The 17,265-nt window shown below is 43.6% G+C and overlaps 1 protein-coding gene and 1 long non-coding RNA gene across 34 annotated transcripts in view; one reads left to right on the forward strand and one right to left on the reverse strand.

Moving 5' to 3' along the window:
• LOC104144397 (uncharacterized) overlaps positions 1 to 12,359 on the forward strand; it is a 24,671-nt gene extending 12,312 nt beyond the window's left edge. For 7 of the 24 annotated variants that reach the window (XR_011142282.1, XR_011142284.1, XR_011142278.1 and 4 more), the window contains 3 exons: positions 347 to 501; positions 1,202 to 1,286; positions 2,118 to 3,861. This is a non-coding gene — a long non-coding RNA (uncharacterized lncRNA). The other 17 variants (XR_011142295.1, XR_011142292.1, XR_011142294.1 and 14 more) reach the window with 17 other exon arrangements.
• Positions 1 to 17,265, reverse strand: part of P4HA1 (prolyl 4-hydroxylase subunit alpha 1) — a 42,439-nt gene that overhangs the window by 3,772 nt on the left and 21,402 nt on the right. For 3 of the 10 annotated variants that reach the window (XM_009675397.2, XM_068951008.1, XM_068951006.1), the window contains exons 7-14: positions 17,074 to 17,264; positions 16,323 to 16,499; positions 12,366 to 12,436; positions 5,807 to 5,906; positions 3,885 to 4,055; positions 1,720 to 1,785; positions 1,194 to 1,262; positions 328 to 424 (exon numbers count right to left, since the gene is read on the reverse strand). In XM_009675397.2, coding sequence (XP_009673692.2) covers positions 328 to 424; positions 1,194 to 1,262; positions 1,720 to 1,785; positions 3,885 to 4,055; positions 5,807 to 5,906; positions 12,366 to 12,436; positions 16,323 to 16,499; positions 17,074 to 17,264 — 942 coding nt within the window. Of the gene's footprint in view, positions 1 to 327; positions 425 to 1,193; positions 1,263 to 1,719; positions 1,786 to 3,884; positions 4,056 to 5,806; positions 5,907 to 12,365; positions 12,437 to 13,517; positions 13,589 to 16,322; positions 16,500 to 17,073; position 17,265 lie in introns of all 10 variants that reach the window. The other 7 variants (XM_009675426.2, XM_068951010.1, XM_009675416.2 and 4 more) reach the window with 5 other exon arrangements.

Genomic DNA, 17,265 nt, shown 5'->3' on the forward strand with positions numbered 1-17,265 from the left:
TACTGGAATAGCTCCTACTTCTGTTTAAATACATGCTGTTTGATAGCTTTCAGTTAAGCAAAGGATCACTTTAACATACATACAAAAATGTGGAGCTGGTTTAACAAATCCAAGAGGAAAAGACCTTCCAATAGCTGCAAAATTACAAAAGACTATTAAAGTAGATCCCTGCTACTAAATCTGTCCTTTGTAAAGGAACTAACGAACTGTTTGGGCTGCTTTTTATCCCATCACGAAGCCCAAAGGAAAAAGAGAACTAAAACAACCCACGAACAAATCCTGAGCCTCCCGCTCCCAGGCACTTAGAACAACGTAAGGGATGCTTACCCCATTTGTTTCCAACTAGTACTGGGCAGGCCGCATGCCGTGTGCTGTAGTCGCCTTCTCCGCTTGGAAAGAGATTGTACCAGAATACAGCTGTGCCCTGGAAATCGCAGTGGAGACTCTCAGCATCTTGCTCTGTGGTGCACGCTTTCGCCCCAACACTACTTAACCGTAAAGGTAGGTGTCTTTGTATTTCAAACGTTCCTTTTAAATAGAAGATTCTCTTCCATTTTCTAAAAGTTGCTTTGCTAAGGAACGGGTCCTCCTCTGACCCGTATATCCCTTTATTTATTTATTTAACTCTAAGCCCAAATTCCTTCAACTCTGACTACTTCTAGAAAAGCCAAGATAGTTTCCTAAAAAGGAGCAGCAGGTTAGTGAAGAAAGACCTTATTCCTGAGCCTTCTGAGGCAAAAGCCACAGCAGGAGCACAGAATTTCAGACAGAATTCCCTATGGAAGCCCCAAGACAAATCTCTAAAAACCACCACAGCAGTAAGGAACCTACGCTCAGATTTTAAAATTTTAAAAATGTGTTTTGAAGCACTGTTTTCTTTAAATGTTTTGCAGAGTCTATACATTAGAAGCAGTTAAGTCATAGTTATGTTTCGGACTTTACACACAGCAGATCAGAGGTCTTGACTCGCTTGTGTAAGAAGTTTAACACAGGCGAGCAGCACCCCTGCAATCACTAGTACTGCTCCAGCAGCTTCACTTACTGGTGTAGTACCCACGTGCTCCCAGGAACAGCACTCGTCATCTTCTTTCAGTAAGCTCACTTCATAGTTTCCTTTTCAACGTTCAAACGTACAATCTACCATCGTTTTGAGGAGATGGAATGGCTAACACAGGATCAAAAATCCTGCTTACCTTTTTAGGCCAAACGCTAGCTCCTACTTCAGGAAAGACAGTAGCTCCCCCTGCTGACACATCGCTCATCTGGAAAGGTGGAAAAGGGCACAGGTAAGTTGCAAGCCAGTGCATTCCCAAAGTGCCACGTTTTAGTAAAATAAGGTGCCGAAAAACAAAAATTTTACCTCCCCACTAGAGAGCAAAGGCTGTGTGACTAAAACCCACCCACTTTGTGCAACTTTGGCTGCAATAGCCAGCCTTGTCCCAGCAAGTTACGTGCTCAAATGTTTTGGCAGTGAGCATAATATTACTATCTATGCAGATATAAAAGTGAACAGAGTGTTACATAGTTTAAAGCCTCCTTAGGAACGCATGTAAGAACAATTATTTATGAGTAAGAAGATACCCACATTTACCACTAAGTTGCTGGCTGCTTCATTTGTGAGTCACTTCAGTAAGAAATTTAATGAAGTCACTCAACTGTATAGAATATGCAGAGAAAGATATTTTTGGTAATAGCACATGACAGAAATACATCACTTACATAAAACAACCAAGTAGCAATTCTGTTGCCTGTTCCCAATTCCTTAAAAGCATCTGGCTCATCTTTCTGTGAATAAAAGCAAGCAGATTTAATAAGCATTTCATTTTGATTATGTGGAGGAGCCAGTGAGACACAGCTGCAGTGCCAGCAGCAGACAGACTCATGTAGAAAGAAGAATTCATTCCCTCTATTTGGAAGGAGGGGAGAATGCTATGAGTGCCCCTATTCATTCAAATAAAGCAGACACTTTAAAATTCTACCGGACAGGGAAGGCATGAGCCCAAGTTGCTAATGGTTAACAACAACTTTCTTGCCTGAAAATTAGTACCTGGATCCTCTTCACAGCCACAGTCTTAACTATTTAATTGCACTCACATCTCTCCTCTTGTCCTTGCCAGAGATGAGCTAGAGCAAACCTGGGACTCCAGAGCTGTCTCACCAGGACTTGTCCTAGGGGCAGAGCTGGCGCAGTAGGGGCTCCCACACATGCCCTGAAGGCAGCGCGCCAGCTCTGCTCGCTGCTGGGTTTCTGCCTGCGCAGCTCTCCCCTTTCCTGCTCGCGGCGGGGGCTGTACGCGCCAGCTGCTGTGCCAGGTATGCTGCTGCTCAAGCTCTTTGGCTTTCTGCATTCTGCACTTCTGCCTGGCGCACACACACACACACGTCTTTGAGTGCCATTAAACGTCTAAGGAGGTGATTCATTAAGCAATGCCCTCTCTCAGCCACAGAGCACCTGTGCCAGTAATGCCTGAAGCTTTCAACAGGGATAAGATTAATCCTTGCCTAAATGCGTGAGAACGCAGAGTACACCATAAGCCCAGAGCGGTGTTCAAAGGGGAGGCCTCTTCCCCTCCACGCTCCAGCCTAAGCGTCTGATGTTACCTGAAAATGTCTGTGTTACCTTTCCTTACAGCTGGGGAAAGAGTGAGGACGATCAGCGCCTCTGCAGAGCTGAAGCTTGCAACAGGCTAACAAACTAGCCAAAAGATCCATTTTGGTAATGAGTAATTTTATAATCACTATGACTTAACAAAAATCCCATTTGATGGGCTACGAGATTAATTTTTGTCGCGTCTTATTTTTCTGTCTAGAGCCCCATCCACTGAGGCCACTATTTGTGCTCAAACGTCAGCAATCATTCCTCTGAAAATTAACCCATGCATTTCAAACCAAAATCTGTTAATCATTTGCAATGCTTTCGAGCATGTGCTTAAAGAGCAGAGATTCTGATTAGGAGTAGGTGGATTTGATTCACAGCATAAGGTTAATCTGAAGGTGTTAAATCACGCATACGTATGCCCAATAAATAACCAACTGAATTCGGTGGCATTGTTTCCAGCAATCTGAGATTTAAGCTGGAACAGAAATAGGTTAGGATTTTAAATCAAATAAACAAAGCAAGAACGGGGAGATGAGAACGTAGTAGGCTTTGGCAGTTTCCACAGTCTGTTAGCAATCCGCATGTAGAATACAATACAGAGCATTTATATTTTAAAATGTCTGCAACAGTATGGCAGAGGCCTCTGTCTCAGCTCTGGGGGACACAGTTCTCTCCGCATCGCACGCTTGCACAGTAAGCTGCACGGCAAGTTTTCCTACACCGCCCCTGAAGTCCTCTTCTCACAGGAAAGGGCAATGAGCTCTCACCCACACCATCGGGCTAGCCTCCTTCAGCAGCACTCTGCACTGCAGGTGCATCTATGGTAGTTACGGTGCACAGACGCTTGTTAGCTGATGCCACTATCTTCTGTGCACGGCAGGAACCCGACACGTGCCCGCTGCGTATGTGCGGTCTGGCTGCACTTCCTTCAGTGACTTTAACAAAAAGGGCTTTACATGGCCAGCACCTGGGCCAGCAAAAATATTCCTAAATGTTTCTCCAGTTTTAGAATGAAGCTAATGCCCTTTGCTCTGTTGAGAAGAATCAGTCATCCCTTAGGAATAGCTCTTTTTTCAAAATTATGTTTCTAGAGAAAAACCTTGTTGCTCCATAATGCCTGTATTGTTTTATCAGTTCAGCTGGTGGTTTAGAGGGCTTTCTCCACTAACATCGATTAGAAAAGTTGAAGGACTATAAATTACACAATTAAAGAATAAAACTGGTGCCACAGCCAAGAGGCCTCGGCTTCACCAGATTACTAGCTCGCCTCCATTGTTTTACTTGCCCGTGCAAAGTCAAAGTGGGGTTCATACTGTCCTCCCACTCCATAATTTGCCACCTGAAAAAGAGAAACACATTGCTTGTGAAGAAGAAAGAGACAGAGACAGAAGACAGGACTTACCCTTCCAAAATCAAAATGAGGCTCATACTGGCCTCCTACGCCGTAGTTGGCTACCTACGGTGAAAAGGAGAAGCACAAATAGCTAGTAAAGCAATATTTTATCTAGACCAGAAGCAGCAAGAAGTTGACACATACAATCTATAACCTTTGGATAGATGACGTTCACAGGAAATTACAAGTGCTCATCAACTGAGCTGAACTGTACTGTATGCAGCAAAGTCCTACTGGGTTTAGTCGCAAATAGCTGATTTCACTGCGATTCCTCATCAGTTTAGAGCCAGAACGTGACTCTGAGCTTTGGGGACTCAGTCCCTCGCCAGTTCTCTCAACCACGCGCCAGCGTCCAGCCAAACCGCAGCTTAAACTTCCCCTCCCTTCCCTGAAAGCTCTCCTGCCCCTGCTGACTGGTAAAGCCATTCACCCGTTTTTGAGCACCTGCTGGAAATGCTACTCGTCTTCCTCATGACTTCCAGCTCCTTGAAACTAACTGGCACCTTTCAAGACGCCTGAAGACCTGGACAGCCACAGACCCCCAAGGAGACCCAAGCTCCTCGGCTACAGGAGCAGCAGCCCATCCAAGACCAGTACTGCAAGCGGTAGTTTCCCCACCGCTTTGAAGGTGTCTCACTCCAGGTAAGGACTCTCGTTCTCAGAGCAGCCACTAACGTTACTGTAACCTGCTCCCAGCCCTCCTCCATCCAGCAGCTGTCCTACAGCTGCCACAGCAGACACAGAGCAGTCAGTGACACCATCAGTTGTTTTCTCAGAACTGCGCGCACCCCTCTCTGCACCAGCCTGCCTGCAAGACATGAACCGTTTTGAGCATTCCTGCTTGTAAAGGCTCACTGGGTTTTATACCAGCATGTTCCCACCTCCCTTCCCCTCGGGTCCCAAAATAAAACTTTTCTATGAACACTTCAAAGGCTAGAAATAGCCTTAAAAAAAAAAAAATCTTCAAAATGAGTCATAGCACTTTTTTACATTCTCCACTCAATTTTAAGTCACTTTTTGATCTTGATGTCTATCAATCAAGACCCACTGTCCTTTCTTCCCCAATTGATTTTCTTTTTTCTTCTCCTCTGTGCATTCAAAAACCTCAATTTTCAGCCAGATGCTCGGGCACCTTATGACCAGGAATCTTCATGGAGCAGCAGCTTTCATGGAACCACAGTCCTGCTTTCTACATATTAACACTTGCTCAAAATCAGCAAAGCAGCAATCTAGCTGGTCACTTAGGAACCCCAAGTGTATGAATAAAAGTACTTTTAAAATACAGCTTATGTGAGTTACATGTACAGTCAGTCTTGCCACGTTAGAGATTCTGGACACACTGCTGGCCTTCTACGACCACAGAGGTGATGGGAAATCAGAACAACCAGTCTCCCCTCCAATTTCTCAATTATCAATCCAGCTAAACTCGTCACTGTTACCACAGAGCAAAGTTTGACCTTGCGCTGATGAAACTGGCTTTTATTAGTGTAATAAAAAGTATACTAATTTGCATTCACTTCAGTAAGCAGCCCTCCAGCAAGAGCGACTGCAATTCCACACCTTAGTAATCAAGCAAGCAGTACTCTGCAACGACAACTTTGTTCTACCTGCCTGTAAACACCCCCCCCCCAAATTCTTCCCACAGGCTTGGCTCAAGCCAGCCATCAACTCAGCTGGCCCTCGATCAAATCAGCTTTTGCAGCCACCTCACACTCTACCTGGGTGCGTACCATGCTGCACACGCATGAGACAGACTGACACACAGAATGAGAGGGCTACTGCCCTTCACTAACATACTTGTTTTAATGGTTTACCTGGAGTTCCTCTGCTGTGGAGACATCCAGTCCTGTTAGGTCCTGTATCCTTGTGTTAATGCGCGATACCACAGGGCTTTCATAGCCAGACAACCAAGCACTAAGTTTAAAAAAAAAAAAAAAAAAAATTAATACACTATGTGGTAATAGCCAATAAGCTACCAATACAAATGCCTCATTTGGCAATGCTTCTAAGTTGAGGTTTTTTTCCCTCTCATTCTAGGAAAAAAAAAAAAAAGGGTCAGAAGTATTTCCAGGGGCATTACTGAGACTTGCATTTAATAAGCTGTATTGTCTAGAGCGCACGCTTACAGCAATGGTTTACGAAAGCCCTAAAATTAAGGGCCTTACTGCCCATACTGGGAACTAGCAGACTGAGAAAACCCATACTTAAGCAAACACCATTCCAAACAGTGAGCGTTGGCTCACGCTATTGTCTAAAGCAGGCATACCACAGGTTTGCTCGTACCCATGCCAAACAGCTAATTTAGGCCACACGCTTGCTACACTTTGAAGCAGCTCCTGGGAGCGCGGCTTCAGGGGACCTGCTCTAGTGTGCACAGGGGCTACGTAATTGTAACTCAGCTCTCCTGCGTCAGCCATGCGCGGCTGCGCAAGCCCTCTGCGCGCTGTCATTTCACATTACTTACCTGTCTGGCAGTACTTAAAAAAAAACAAACACACACCACTAAGGAAACAATTAAATAAGGCATAAAACCCTTCACTGGTTTCCCTGTTGAACAATTCCTACCAAAATGGCCTAAGAATTTGGTAATTAGCACGTTTCAGGGACACAAGGATTAAAATATAGAGTTAGTCCTCTCTGGTACACGAGTCAGCCTCACAGTTCCAAAACCAGCTTCAAAGTGTCTGCCTCCGCTTTACAAATTAGGAATCGTCCGCTGGAAATGCTGCATTTGAAACACTTTGCAAACTAGTCAGCAGAGATGGGTACAAAACAGCTACTGCAGCAGTGCTACACAACAAGTGCTGCCTTCACCCAGCCTGTCTCTTGACCCAGTTTAACTTTTTTTTTTTTTTTTTTAAACTATGCTAAATAGTTGCTCAGTCTTTAAAGCCGGATGACTGAACAGCAGCTATGTCATCCAAAAGCAGCCACACACATATCCCAAATACTGCTGTTTGGCAGAAAAGCGCCCAAGCTTAGTATGGCCACAGCTTTGCGCATCCCTGCTGGCCCCTTACCAGCCCTGAACACATCCAGTGACTTACATGGAAATACACATGCATTTCAGCTCTTTTTTTATAAAAGAGAGGTAGCCTGTTCATGTTAAAGAAATAAATAGTAAGCCCATAGCTCCACCTGCCTTAAAAATAAAACAAGGAAACCACCCCCCCCCCATCTGCTCACATGGTGCTTGTTTTTTTTTCTTTACTCCTCCAGTTCTAGCCCACTGCACCTTTACTGTCTCTGCTCCTCTTTTCTTTCTCTGTGCAGGCTCGCTACCCACCTGGTCCTCTTCTCTGTTTAACTTGGCAGTCCTCTCACTAGTGGCTAATATTCATGATAATAATAATGATTTTTTTTGGGGGGGGCATTTTTCCCTCACTACAGCAAGACCACTAGTTCTACCTTTTCTCTAGCATGACTTGGCCGCTGGGATCATCAGTGGTTCCTGCTGCTTTTACAGCAACTGTTCCAAACACATACCCGGGCTCAGAACCCAGCAGGCAAGTATGTTATATGGCATTTCTACTCAAATGAAACATTACATCTATGCTAAATTCAAATTTTTGGGGGGGTTTGTTTTTTTACATAATTAAAAAAAAAAAACACACACACACACTAGAATGCTTTGCATGGGAGGAACAGTAGCATGACACGTGACACAAGGCACTGACACAGGTTACAGAATCTCTATGAACGTGGATTTTTTTTTTTTTTTAAACAAAATGTGAACTATACAGAGAAGAAATAAAATTTCTCAAGACAGACTTGTGCCAACACATAGAAAGCTCCATCCACTTCTGAACACTGTTACTGTAAGAAAGTGTTATAGTGCGATCCTGCTAGACTTAAGGCAGTAGGAGAAAGCAAGACGACTGTGTCTATGAAGCACTTCCCAAACGAAAAGAAGCCATGCAGCCCGCATGCTCGCAGCCACATTCAACAGGCGATGCTCACAAGCAGTCCTAACCTCACACTTAATACCCAAGAAAAGCCCAGCGCAGCCCTCAGGCGAGCCCAGCACGTCTTCAGCATGCACACGCTCGCTACCGCTGTCCCGTCTACCGCAAAAGCTTAAAACAAACAAGCAACAAAGAAGCCCAGCATTCTTAACTGCATTCGTTATTTAAAATGGCAGTGAACGCTTTCAGCCCTTCATCAGGGAGAATACTACATCATTTCATGAAGTAAAAATATTATATGTATTTTAGAAATAAAGTTAATTGCCCATGGATACAAAGAAAGTCTATGGAAGGGGGCGGAAATGGGAAACTGAAACTATTTTTCAAGTGCCAGACTTGGCACCAGGCAAATTTCAAAGGAGGCCTGTAGTTCTCAGCAGTGTCACCTGAGCAGCGAGAGCATGATTTAACCCTGAAAACATCACGAGCTCGGCTTCCGCGAGAGCACAGAGCTCGGCAGGGCCTGCAGAGCCCCACGCGGCTTTTCCAGCATCAGGTCTCTGTACCTGCTGCCTTTAGGGTGCACAGGAAGGGCCTTCAATTCTAGCAGGCTTTGTTTCAGCTGGCCTTCACACACGACAACAACCCCTTCTACGCTGTCCTTTTTCATTGCTAGTCTCAGCCTTGGTCCTCCAAGGATGCAGTTAGTCTCACTTTGGTGCCGACATCGAATCGAGTGTCCCGTTCAAGACTGTGGAGAGGAGGTGTTCCTTCACTCAGAGAAGTCTTTTTCCTGTTCTTATCTGCCAAGAAGCCACTTTCCCCCTCGCCAGTGGCACGTGCGATACAGGATTAACAGGTTGTTGAACTGTGCTCCAACTTTCCAAATATGTGCAGTCCAAGGTTCAGAGCAATTCATAATTAAACGCACACAAGTTCTGCTCTTCAGCGGAAGTTTGTTAAGCCGCTCGCTCGGATGAAAAGCACTCCGTTGTGTTTTTGACTAGCTGACGCCCATGATTCCACTATGGGCAGAAAACTTATTCTTAAGAAAATGGGACAAACTTACTGATTTCATACATAGGGAAGCCATAAGCATTGCAGTTTAAGGTGCAACCACAATGACTTTGCTTACTAGAGGATTTGACGTTTCCTTAAAACCTGCCACATCAAAAGCCCAAATTCCCAAAGACTACAAAGCACCAAAAGACATCCATGAACTAAGCTTCCATTTTACGGAAACGGAAAGTAGTTCATTAAAGTGCTCAATACACACTGGGGGTGTTTCGTTTTTTTCCTCCTCACACCAAGATCTGGCAGCAAGCTTTTAACTTTATGTTCAGTATGAGCAGCTAGCTCTTTTTTTTTTTTTTTAAAGAAACATTTACTCTTTAAATTGTCTCAGATACCCCATTAGAGATTTGAATAGCATAAGATTTCATAAACAAAATAAGATTTGTACGTAGAAATACTTTAGACTAACCAGCGTATTTGGAAAAAACAGACAACTGTCCAGATACGAGCTCGTGTGCCCAGAGGCCAGTCTGCTTCTCTAACTGCGCTAAGCTAGTCTAGTAACAGACGCTACAAACCTCACGGCCTTAGTCGCAGCTCCAACGGCAGCGCACTAGACTATCCCAGCATGGCTTCTGTAACCATTATTGGTTGAATGAAGTAGTCCTGTGTGTTTAAAACTTTCTAGAATGTTTTTACTTTGTAAAAGTATTAGTAGAGAGGCAACAGTGATTGCATGAAAACCCAGGCTGGTATTCCTGCAGAGGCAACTTTAACATCCTATGCTATGAGCGTCAGCTAGCTGCCTGAAGGAAAGAGCGCGGAGGAAAAAGGTGGGGGAGGAGGAGGAGCAGCTGCTTGAAAAGCAGCGTAGTGCCAGACTGGCTGAATTTATGCTGGTATTGCACACAGCATGGCTTGATGGTGCTCCTCGTACTGCTGGCAAGGTGCCCCCTTTTATACAGTCTGCCACGTACTGCACAGCGAACAGTAGTCCTCTCAAAGAGAGGAATGCTGTAATTTAGATGTGCATTTGCTAGGAAAGAATGTCTGAAGGGGAAAGCAGTAAGCGATTAAAAAAATAAAGCGAGCATTTTTTGGTTTTCAGGAGCAATGATTCATCTGGAACCCAAACCAGCTCAAACAGCCCCAGCAGGAGGACGTTTCTACCAGTGATTCTGCAAGAAAAGTTCCAGTGATCTAGCATGAATAACATGATTTTTCTGAAGCAGTCTGGCGCGGGGTTTATTTCCCATCAGAGTTTTAGCAGTCAAAGTCTCCCAAAGTATATACCTCCTAAAAAACTAGCATGGGGAGGAACGCAAAGGAGAGGGGAGGCACGAGGAAGGGCGATTCCCCTCCTCCCACGCCTATGGCCATCCCTTTACTCAAAAGGGTTCTCTTCGCTAACTCCTTAGCGACGTCTTACACCCGTTTACTGCTACTTCTCCTTGCAGTCCCAGATGTAGCTTCCAACGAGATAAGGAATTTAAACACTGAGCCCAATACAATCTGATTTCTTTCTGTGAGTTCCCTGTGTACACTGGAAGGAGTCCCAGACTGACACCTTCTGGAGCACCAAACCCTGCCAGTGTAAGTAGTTTTAAGGCTCTTATTCACAAGGTACTAGTCGCTAGGCTTTATTCCAGGTGTGCAGCACACCGAGGTGCCAGCAGCACTTGGCTCTTGTACTTGATCACACAGTTCCTAGGCCAGGTAGAGCGCACAGCGGGTGCTGAAGTGACATTGCATCCCTAAGAAAAATAGTTATTTGGTCATGTCTCCCAGGAAGCCAGCGGTAAGGGCAAACAGCTCTGGCTGCATTGGGCCCAGTCCGACACAGGTTCACGAGGAAAACGGCTGGTAATGACGAGTACTGTCTAACACTTTCTCCGACTATGGCATTTGCAATGCACGCAGAGCTGCATATAATCCAATTCCCTTCACAAACACAAAATATAGTCTTTAATATGTGAGATAACAGCAATAATACACTTGGTAGTCGCTGAAACGCCTAGAACCCCCATATTAACAGGGTGTTCAGCTATGTGATTATCAAAAGTGAAAGTACTATTTCCTTATATAAGCTGAAATTGGTATATTAACATTGCCAAGTAGCTGAAAGTTAATGGTCTTACGGATGGTTCTGTCTGTATCATTGCAAGATACAGCCTAATTGGTACCACGTTTCCAAGGCATAAGACTTCCCACTAAAGAGAAAGCAAAACTCTAAAGAAAAAGTCCTGTCAGGAAGGGTCGTCTGTTTACATAGGGGCCAATTACGCATCTCAGTCGCTTTCAGTTAGCGATCCACCCGCTAGCATCAGACAGCGCATCAAGTTCACGGTAACTGCGACAGCGTGTCCACGTGGACTAACCGGCATCTTCTACAAACGCCTCAAACCGCTTGAGTCACAGAAGACGAATCTTGAAACTGAACAAATGCTTTCTGCAAAAAGCATGCTCGCAGATGACCGAGACAGAACACAAAAAGACTTACAAATAAAATTTAAAAAAGAATGAAATCTAATGCATGGCAAGTAACAAGCCGTATGTTCCTAAAGTCGTTCTGGCCAGGACCCAGAAAGTAGTTTTAAGGAACAAATATGTAAGAGCTCGCTTTTGACACTTTCGAAAAGACTCCAAATATTTGCACGCGCCTTGAAGAGTGAAACTACATGTTTTGAAAAATGCAACGTAGGGGGGGTGTGTGTGTAAATACAAATTTTTTAACTTGCCACTACTTGTAACAAAAACGGTCTTAAAGATGAGATTTCAGCTATAAGGTTTGGTAGTTCCCATACCGGTTACAATCATCCCTGGATCAATCAAATTTTGTGATGAGTATTTGGAAGCACTTTACCTGTTTAAAGTATTACATAAATAAATAAAGCACATTTCTGCTTAAGCTATTACGTCTTTCTAATTTCCTTTTTGTTCAAGGAATATGAATCAATACCAGGGTTTCTATTAAAGCAGCAACTACTTTCAATCATTTAGTATTATTACAGTTACCAGCTAGCATTAACTTGCAGTATACCTATGAATTACAGCAGCTCATCGGGTGCCTAGTTCTCAGTACAGAATTTATCAACCCTGAAGGTCAGAGGTGCAGAGGAGTGACACACAGCCTTCTCCGATTGTTAGTGTAAGCAGAACCCTTCACTTTGACAACATTTTTAGTACATTAGTTGCATTATGCAGGCCATGACAAGCGAAAGTGGAAACCTTGGGTTTTAGCTACCACCTAACATTTAAAAATACTTTAAACTTCAGCAGACCACTTGCTTGACTACGACAGTTATTTCGCTTTAGGCCGTTCTCCTCCTTCTAAAGAGGAGGAACACACCCGTATATGCAAAATCCTTATTTGCCCCACGTTTAGAGATGAAGCAGTGCAGTCACAGAACAGACTTCCTCGGACTGGGTGAACCTTCGGAAGACGTTCCCTTACCTCTTAGAGACTCTGTAATGTGCTGTGGTCAGTTTCCCAGTCTCAGGGTCATGCACAGTAGCACGGCTCAGCTACAAAAAGAGAAAGGACAAGGGCTTACCCACGTAGTAGGCTGCTTTTTTGCCAAGCCACAGGTGTTTGAAAGGGTTCCGATTGGTCTGGATGGTATGCAATGCTCTTAAATTAGCAATATTAGAAGGGCAACAGAAGCTGCAGCTGCCATTTCCAAATCAAAACAAATCGGTTGGAAAAAATTTGGTTAGATTGTCCTTTCACTTTTTTCCTCTTTTCCTTGTTTTTTGGTTTTTTTAACTAGAGACTTTCTGCAAATAGTTTATGGTGCTGAGTTTCACAGACAATTCCTCTTCATGCAGACGTTTAGCCTTTTTGAGAATTTTGGCCTAACTGAACTTTAACCACCTTTAACCACTTTAAAATTGGGAGGGAGGGGGGACTGGTTTCTTTTCAAGGCAGCCAGGCTTGCTCTTGAAGTACGTTTTGGAAAACAGTTGCTAAATTCAAGATTTGCAGCACTTCATAGGCAAACTGGAAAGAACCAGGAGTCCAGTTAAAAAAAGAAGTTTGCTTTCTGTCAAATTTGCATCAGCAGGAGGCAAAAGCCCAGACAGGAGCACGGGATTATCTTGGACCATGAAATTCTGTGAGACTAATGAATGTGTGTTTTGCACGCTAATCCAGCTGTCGTGCAGGATAATGAGCTGAGGCATCTCGCACGCAGGTAAAGGCACTTTGTAAGTGGCAAGGAAAAGGAGGACGAGTTTTAATTGATGATGATAATAGCAAGGGAAAGGGAACTTTAAAAAGAGGGATTCTACTGAAGGTTTTGTACCTTCGTGTGTTTGTACGCTGAACGTACTTAAAAGACCTGCTTCTTGTACAGATTATTAACTGAGAACACACACCAAGAAGGTGACCTTTTTTTTTTTTTTTTTTTAAATAATCAAAACACAATCCCAGAACTGAAGGAAAACACTGAGAAACTCAGCAGTAACAGCCTGTTACAATATCTGCATATAATAAAGCGGTGGACTACAAAGCCAAGTTGTCTTTTTAGACCACCTCTTTCCCCATAATGAGCAGAATCTACACACTCATTACAGGCCCAAAACGTCTGGCATAGAGCTCTCTTACCTTTTGCTAATTCTGTAATGTGCCGTCTCCAAGACTCCTGTTATGGGGTTTGAAATGGTGGCTCGCCTCAGCTGTGAAGCGAACCATCAGAATAGTTGCATTACAAAGCACATACGGCATCACAGCAATCCGACCATTCAGAAGCCTACAGGAAACGCCACACAAGCTGCCACGCAAGCCACCCAGTCACCTTCCGTGGTGGTGTCTCTTTTATCGAGGGGGAAAAAAAAAATCAGAAGCAGTGATGGCGAGGAAGGGGAAGCCTGCGATTTTACTTAAAGAGAAGTTTTAACAGCACCTTAGAGAAAAATTGAGTTTTCTAAGAAATAACGTTTCCGTTGCTGGAGCAAGAGGAACAGCTGTCTGAATAAAATAAACTAGAAATTTTAATTTCCTTCATATTGGAAAGACTGCTGGCAGCTGTGCAATATGACACATGTACAATCGGTCCTTTGTTAACACTCTGTCCTGCGCAGTTAAGATAACCTTTACAGTTAAACCAAATCACTGAGCTTGCGTAAAGGGAATATGATTAATCTTCTACCTTAGAGGATCTTTCCTTAACCACAACAGCACTGAAGCGAACTCCTCTAACGTTGACTACTCACAAAAAAAAATGACTTTGTTTAGACTGTGGACACATTTACATTGTGGTCCTTACAGAGAGCGAGGACTTTTGCCTCAAGGCCTTGCCTTTCCCTCTATCATTCTACAGTTATGTGGTACCATCTCATTTAAGTTAATATTCTGATTCAGTACCTTACATGTGCTACATAACTTTGTTCGTGTGCTTTTCCATGCGTGGAAAGCTTCAGCTTCAGAGCCCAGTGTTTAGGAAAAAATGTTCCCCATTTTGGTCAGTTCTAGGAACAAAAAGGCATACCAAGTCCCACAACAATTAGAAGAAATGTTTTTCTTTGCTTAAAAAAAAGAAGAAAGAAAGAAATCAAAGCTTCTCCATCTCTACTGACAAAACCAGGTATGAGGGACTCTTCAATATGCAGCCTCTCCTCTCGTCCCTTGCAGAAGCACAAACTGTTACTCCAGAGAGACTCCCAAAGCTGAATAATACACTTTCACCCTGACAGCTTATGCCAGAGCAGGAGAAGGCCGGGCACAGACCATACAGCTGTGTCCTCCGAGAGGCAGAGACGGTATCATCCTCGGCGTCCAGGAGGGAGACAACCTTTCTGTCTTAAAAATCCACACGCCTCCTGTTACATCAGTTGCCGAGCCCTGCAAGACCTAGGCTGCAGGAAAGACGTGGAACGCTAACACTGTAAGGATGCTTCTACATTAATGAACTGTGCTATCTGCAAGGCTTTACCGCAAGTCAAACATTTCGTAGGAAAACAATTATCTCAGCAAGTTTAGAAGCTTAAATCTGCCACATGTTCAGAGACCCATGCAGTTTTTCTATTTTCAGTGATGAGGTTTATTTCTATTCCATAAAGAAATGATTTAGTCATATTCCAGAGACATAATGCCAGAGCTTTTCTGCAGCAGCAAAGGGGTTTAATCATCAAACAACCGGGACTCTGACTTGCAGATCTGCAGCAAGGCTGCCTGACAGGAGAGCAGGAGGAGAGGTTTTAGGGCTAAGCAAAGAGAATTGTTTGAACTTTCTTGTTTATAGTTCAGAATGTCACTTCACAAATACAATGCATCATCAGCCTTTACCAAGCTTTAAAATTTGCTTCTGCCTACCTAGCACGCAGGGCTGCGACCAAGGACAGCCTCGTGCTTGATGTGCCCATGCATAACCCACATCTGTTTTAATCTGTAACAGACCTAGCTAACAGTTTGCCCCATATTTAATGCGCTTATTCATCTAACCTACATCGGCTTTCCCTGGACCAAGAGCCATTTAGGCTAAAAACAAAGGAAAAGGCAGATAAAATGATATAGACAAGCTTAAATCTTATTTTAGAAGTAACTGGCAACTGATAAAAAATAAATAAATAAATCGACTACATCTTAAATGCACATCTGGAGCTGCACAGTCAAACCACATGGATACAGAAGGCAAGTAGGTCAGTTTTGTTTTCTTTTTTTCTTCCTCTTGGACACCCCGGTTACATTCTGACAGTTGGGCTGTATTATTTTGAATTCAGAAACAAGAATCTTGGATCCGGTTTCTGAAACAGGATTTGATGAGCTGGAATTGCCAATAAGAAGTTGAGTGACATCAATTAAGTACTGCCTCGTTGAAGCTTTCACCCCCAGGTAACTTCAAACCAAAAGATATATACAAAACCTGGGAGACAAAGTCAGTTTTACATTGACCGGAGAATACTAGCATTCGTTACTGTCTATTCAGTACGTTAAAATAAGGTGACACCCAAGACCAGAGGAATGGCTGCCTTTCCCTAAAAGGCACTGTTCTGCATGTCACAGCTTTGGCAAATATGGAATTAAGAAAGCAAAAACAAACCCCCCTAAAACCCATAATATCCACATGACAGGTGCATTTTGAGACAACCTAGCTGCACCATGTGTTCTGTTGTGCAGCGCTCTCCTCCTCGTCTGAAACAGTGCACGCTGAGATTGTGTCTTCCAGAAAAGTCTGCCAGTCCTGGACTGCTGTTACCTGGCTCTCTTAGTTACACAGAATTTCCAGCTTCCCCACTGTCCCTTTAAACAGTGCGTCACCAAGAGTCACGAGGTGAGAAAGCACACTGCACACACCCAACTGCACGCATCTCTGCATTCAAGAGGAGACAGAATCACACACACACACACACGCACACCCCCCTACGAACAGAATTTAGGATTCCAAAAGGCAACCAAGTGTAAGGCATTTACCCTTGGCTTTGCTAGCTCTTTCACAGTTTCGATCTCGTCATCGGAGATGATATCAAGGAAACGAACGATTCGAGGTTTGTCCCACTCATCTTCCTGTTTGACAGGACCCAGAATGTACCTAGGATTTCTGTTTCCGTCGTAGTAGCGGCAGAAGAGTCTTTTTTGCCTCCGCGGGGTCTGAAAGCACGAGAGAGATAATCAGAATGTGTCCATATTAACATTAATATCTCTCAGAAATATTAGAGGTCTTGAGAATAAGATACAGGAACAATTCACTTTCCCTAACTTACTTTTCGGTTACTCGTTAAAGAGATGCTTTAATTTAGAGAAATTTAGAGAAATCAGTGCTTTAAGCAAACGCTGCAACAAGCAGTACTTTACACAAGCGACTACTCACATTGCTAAGTCCTATCAAAAATAACTAATTGCGTTGCTGAAGGAAGAAAAACCCTCATTCATACATAAACCCACACTGCAGCATACTTACTCAGTTAATTGCAATTACTTAGTGCATTCGCTGGCTTATTAAGTCAGTCAGCAGTATCTGCGGCAGTATTGTTTTTTCTTTACTGGACAGAATGAAACAGGGATGAAATCCAACACACACTAATCCTCAGCTCTGTATACTCAGCCAACTGCTACAACAACTTCCTCGCTTTCAGGCCACATACAAACTCCTGACAATGTTTGTTATGGTTGGTTTTGTACGCTTGTACATTTTAAAACAGTCTACTGTTTTAGTCCACTTTACCATTTTGAGACCCTCCCCACGGCACAGCATTTCGTACTTCCTTCTTTCAGGCAGGTAATCCTTTCTCTTAACCTCAGTTTCCTTCTCTGCCTGGTCTTCTGACTCCGGACTAGATTTGTTCGCTTCTTTTTCTTTAGCCATGATATATTCAAAATATTTCATGTTTCCATTTGCTCTTTGATGTTCAGGATC

This window comes from Struthio camelus, chromosome 7, assembly GCF_040807025.1.
Source record: "Struthio camelus isolate bStrCam1 chromosome 7, bStrCam1.hap1, whole genome shotgun sequence".
In the NCBI taxonomy this organism is placed as follows: domain Eukaryota; kingdom Metazoa; phylum Chordata; class Aves; order Struthioniformes; family Struthionidae; genus Struthio; species Struthio camelus.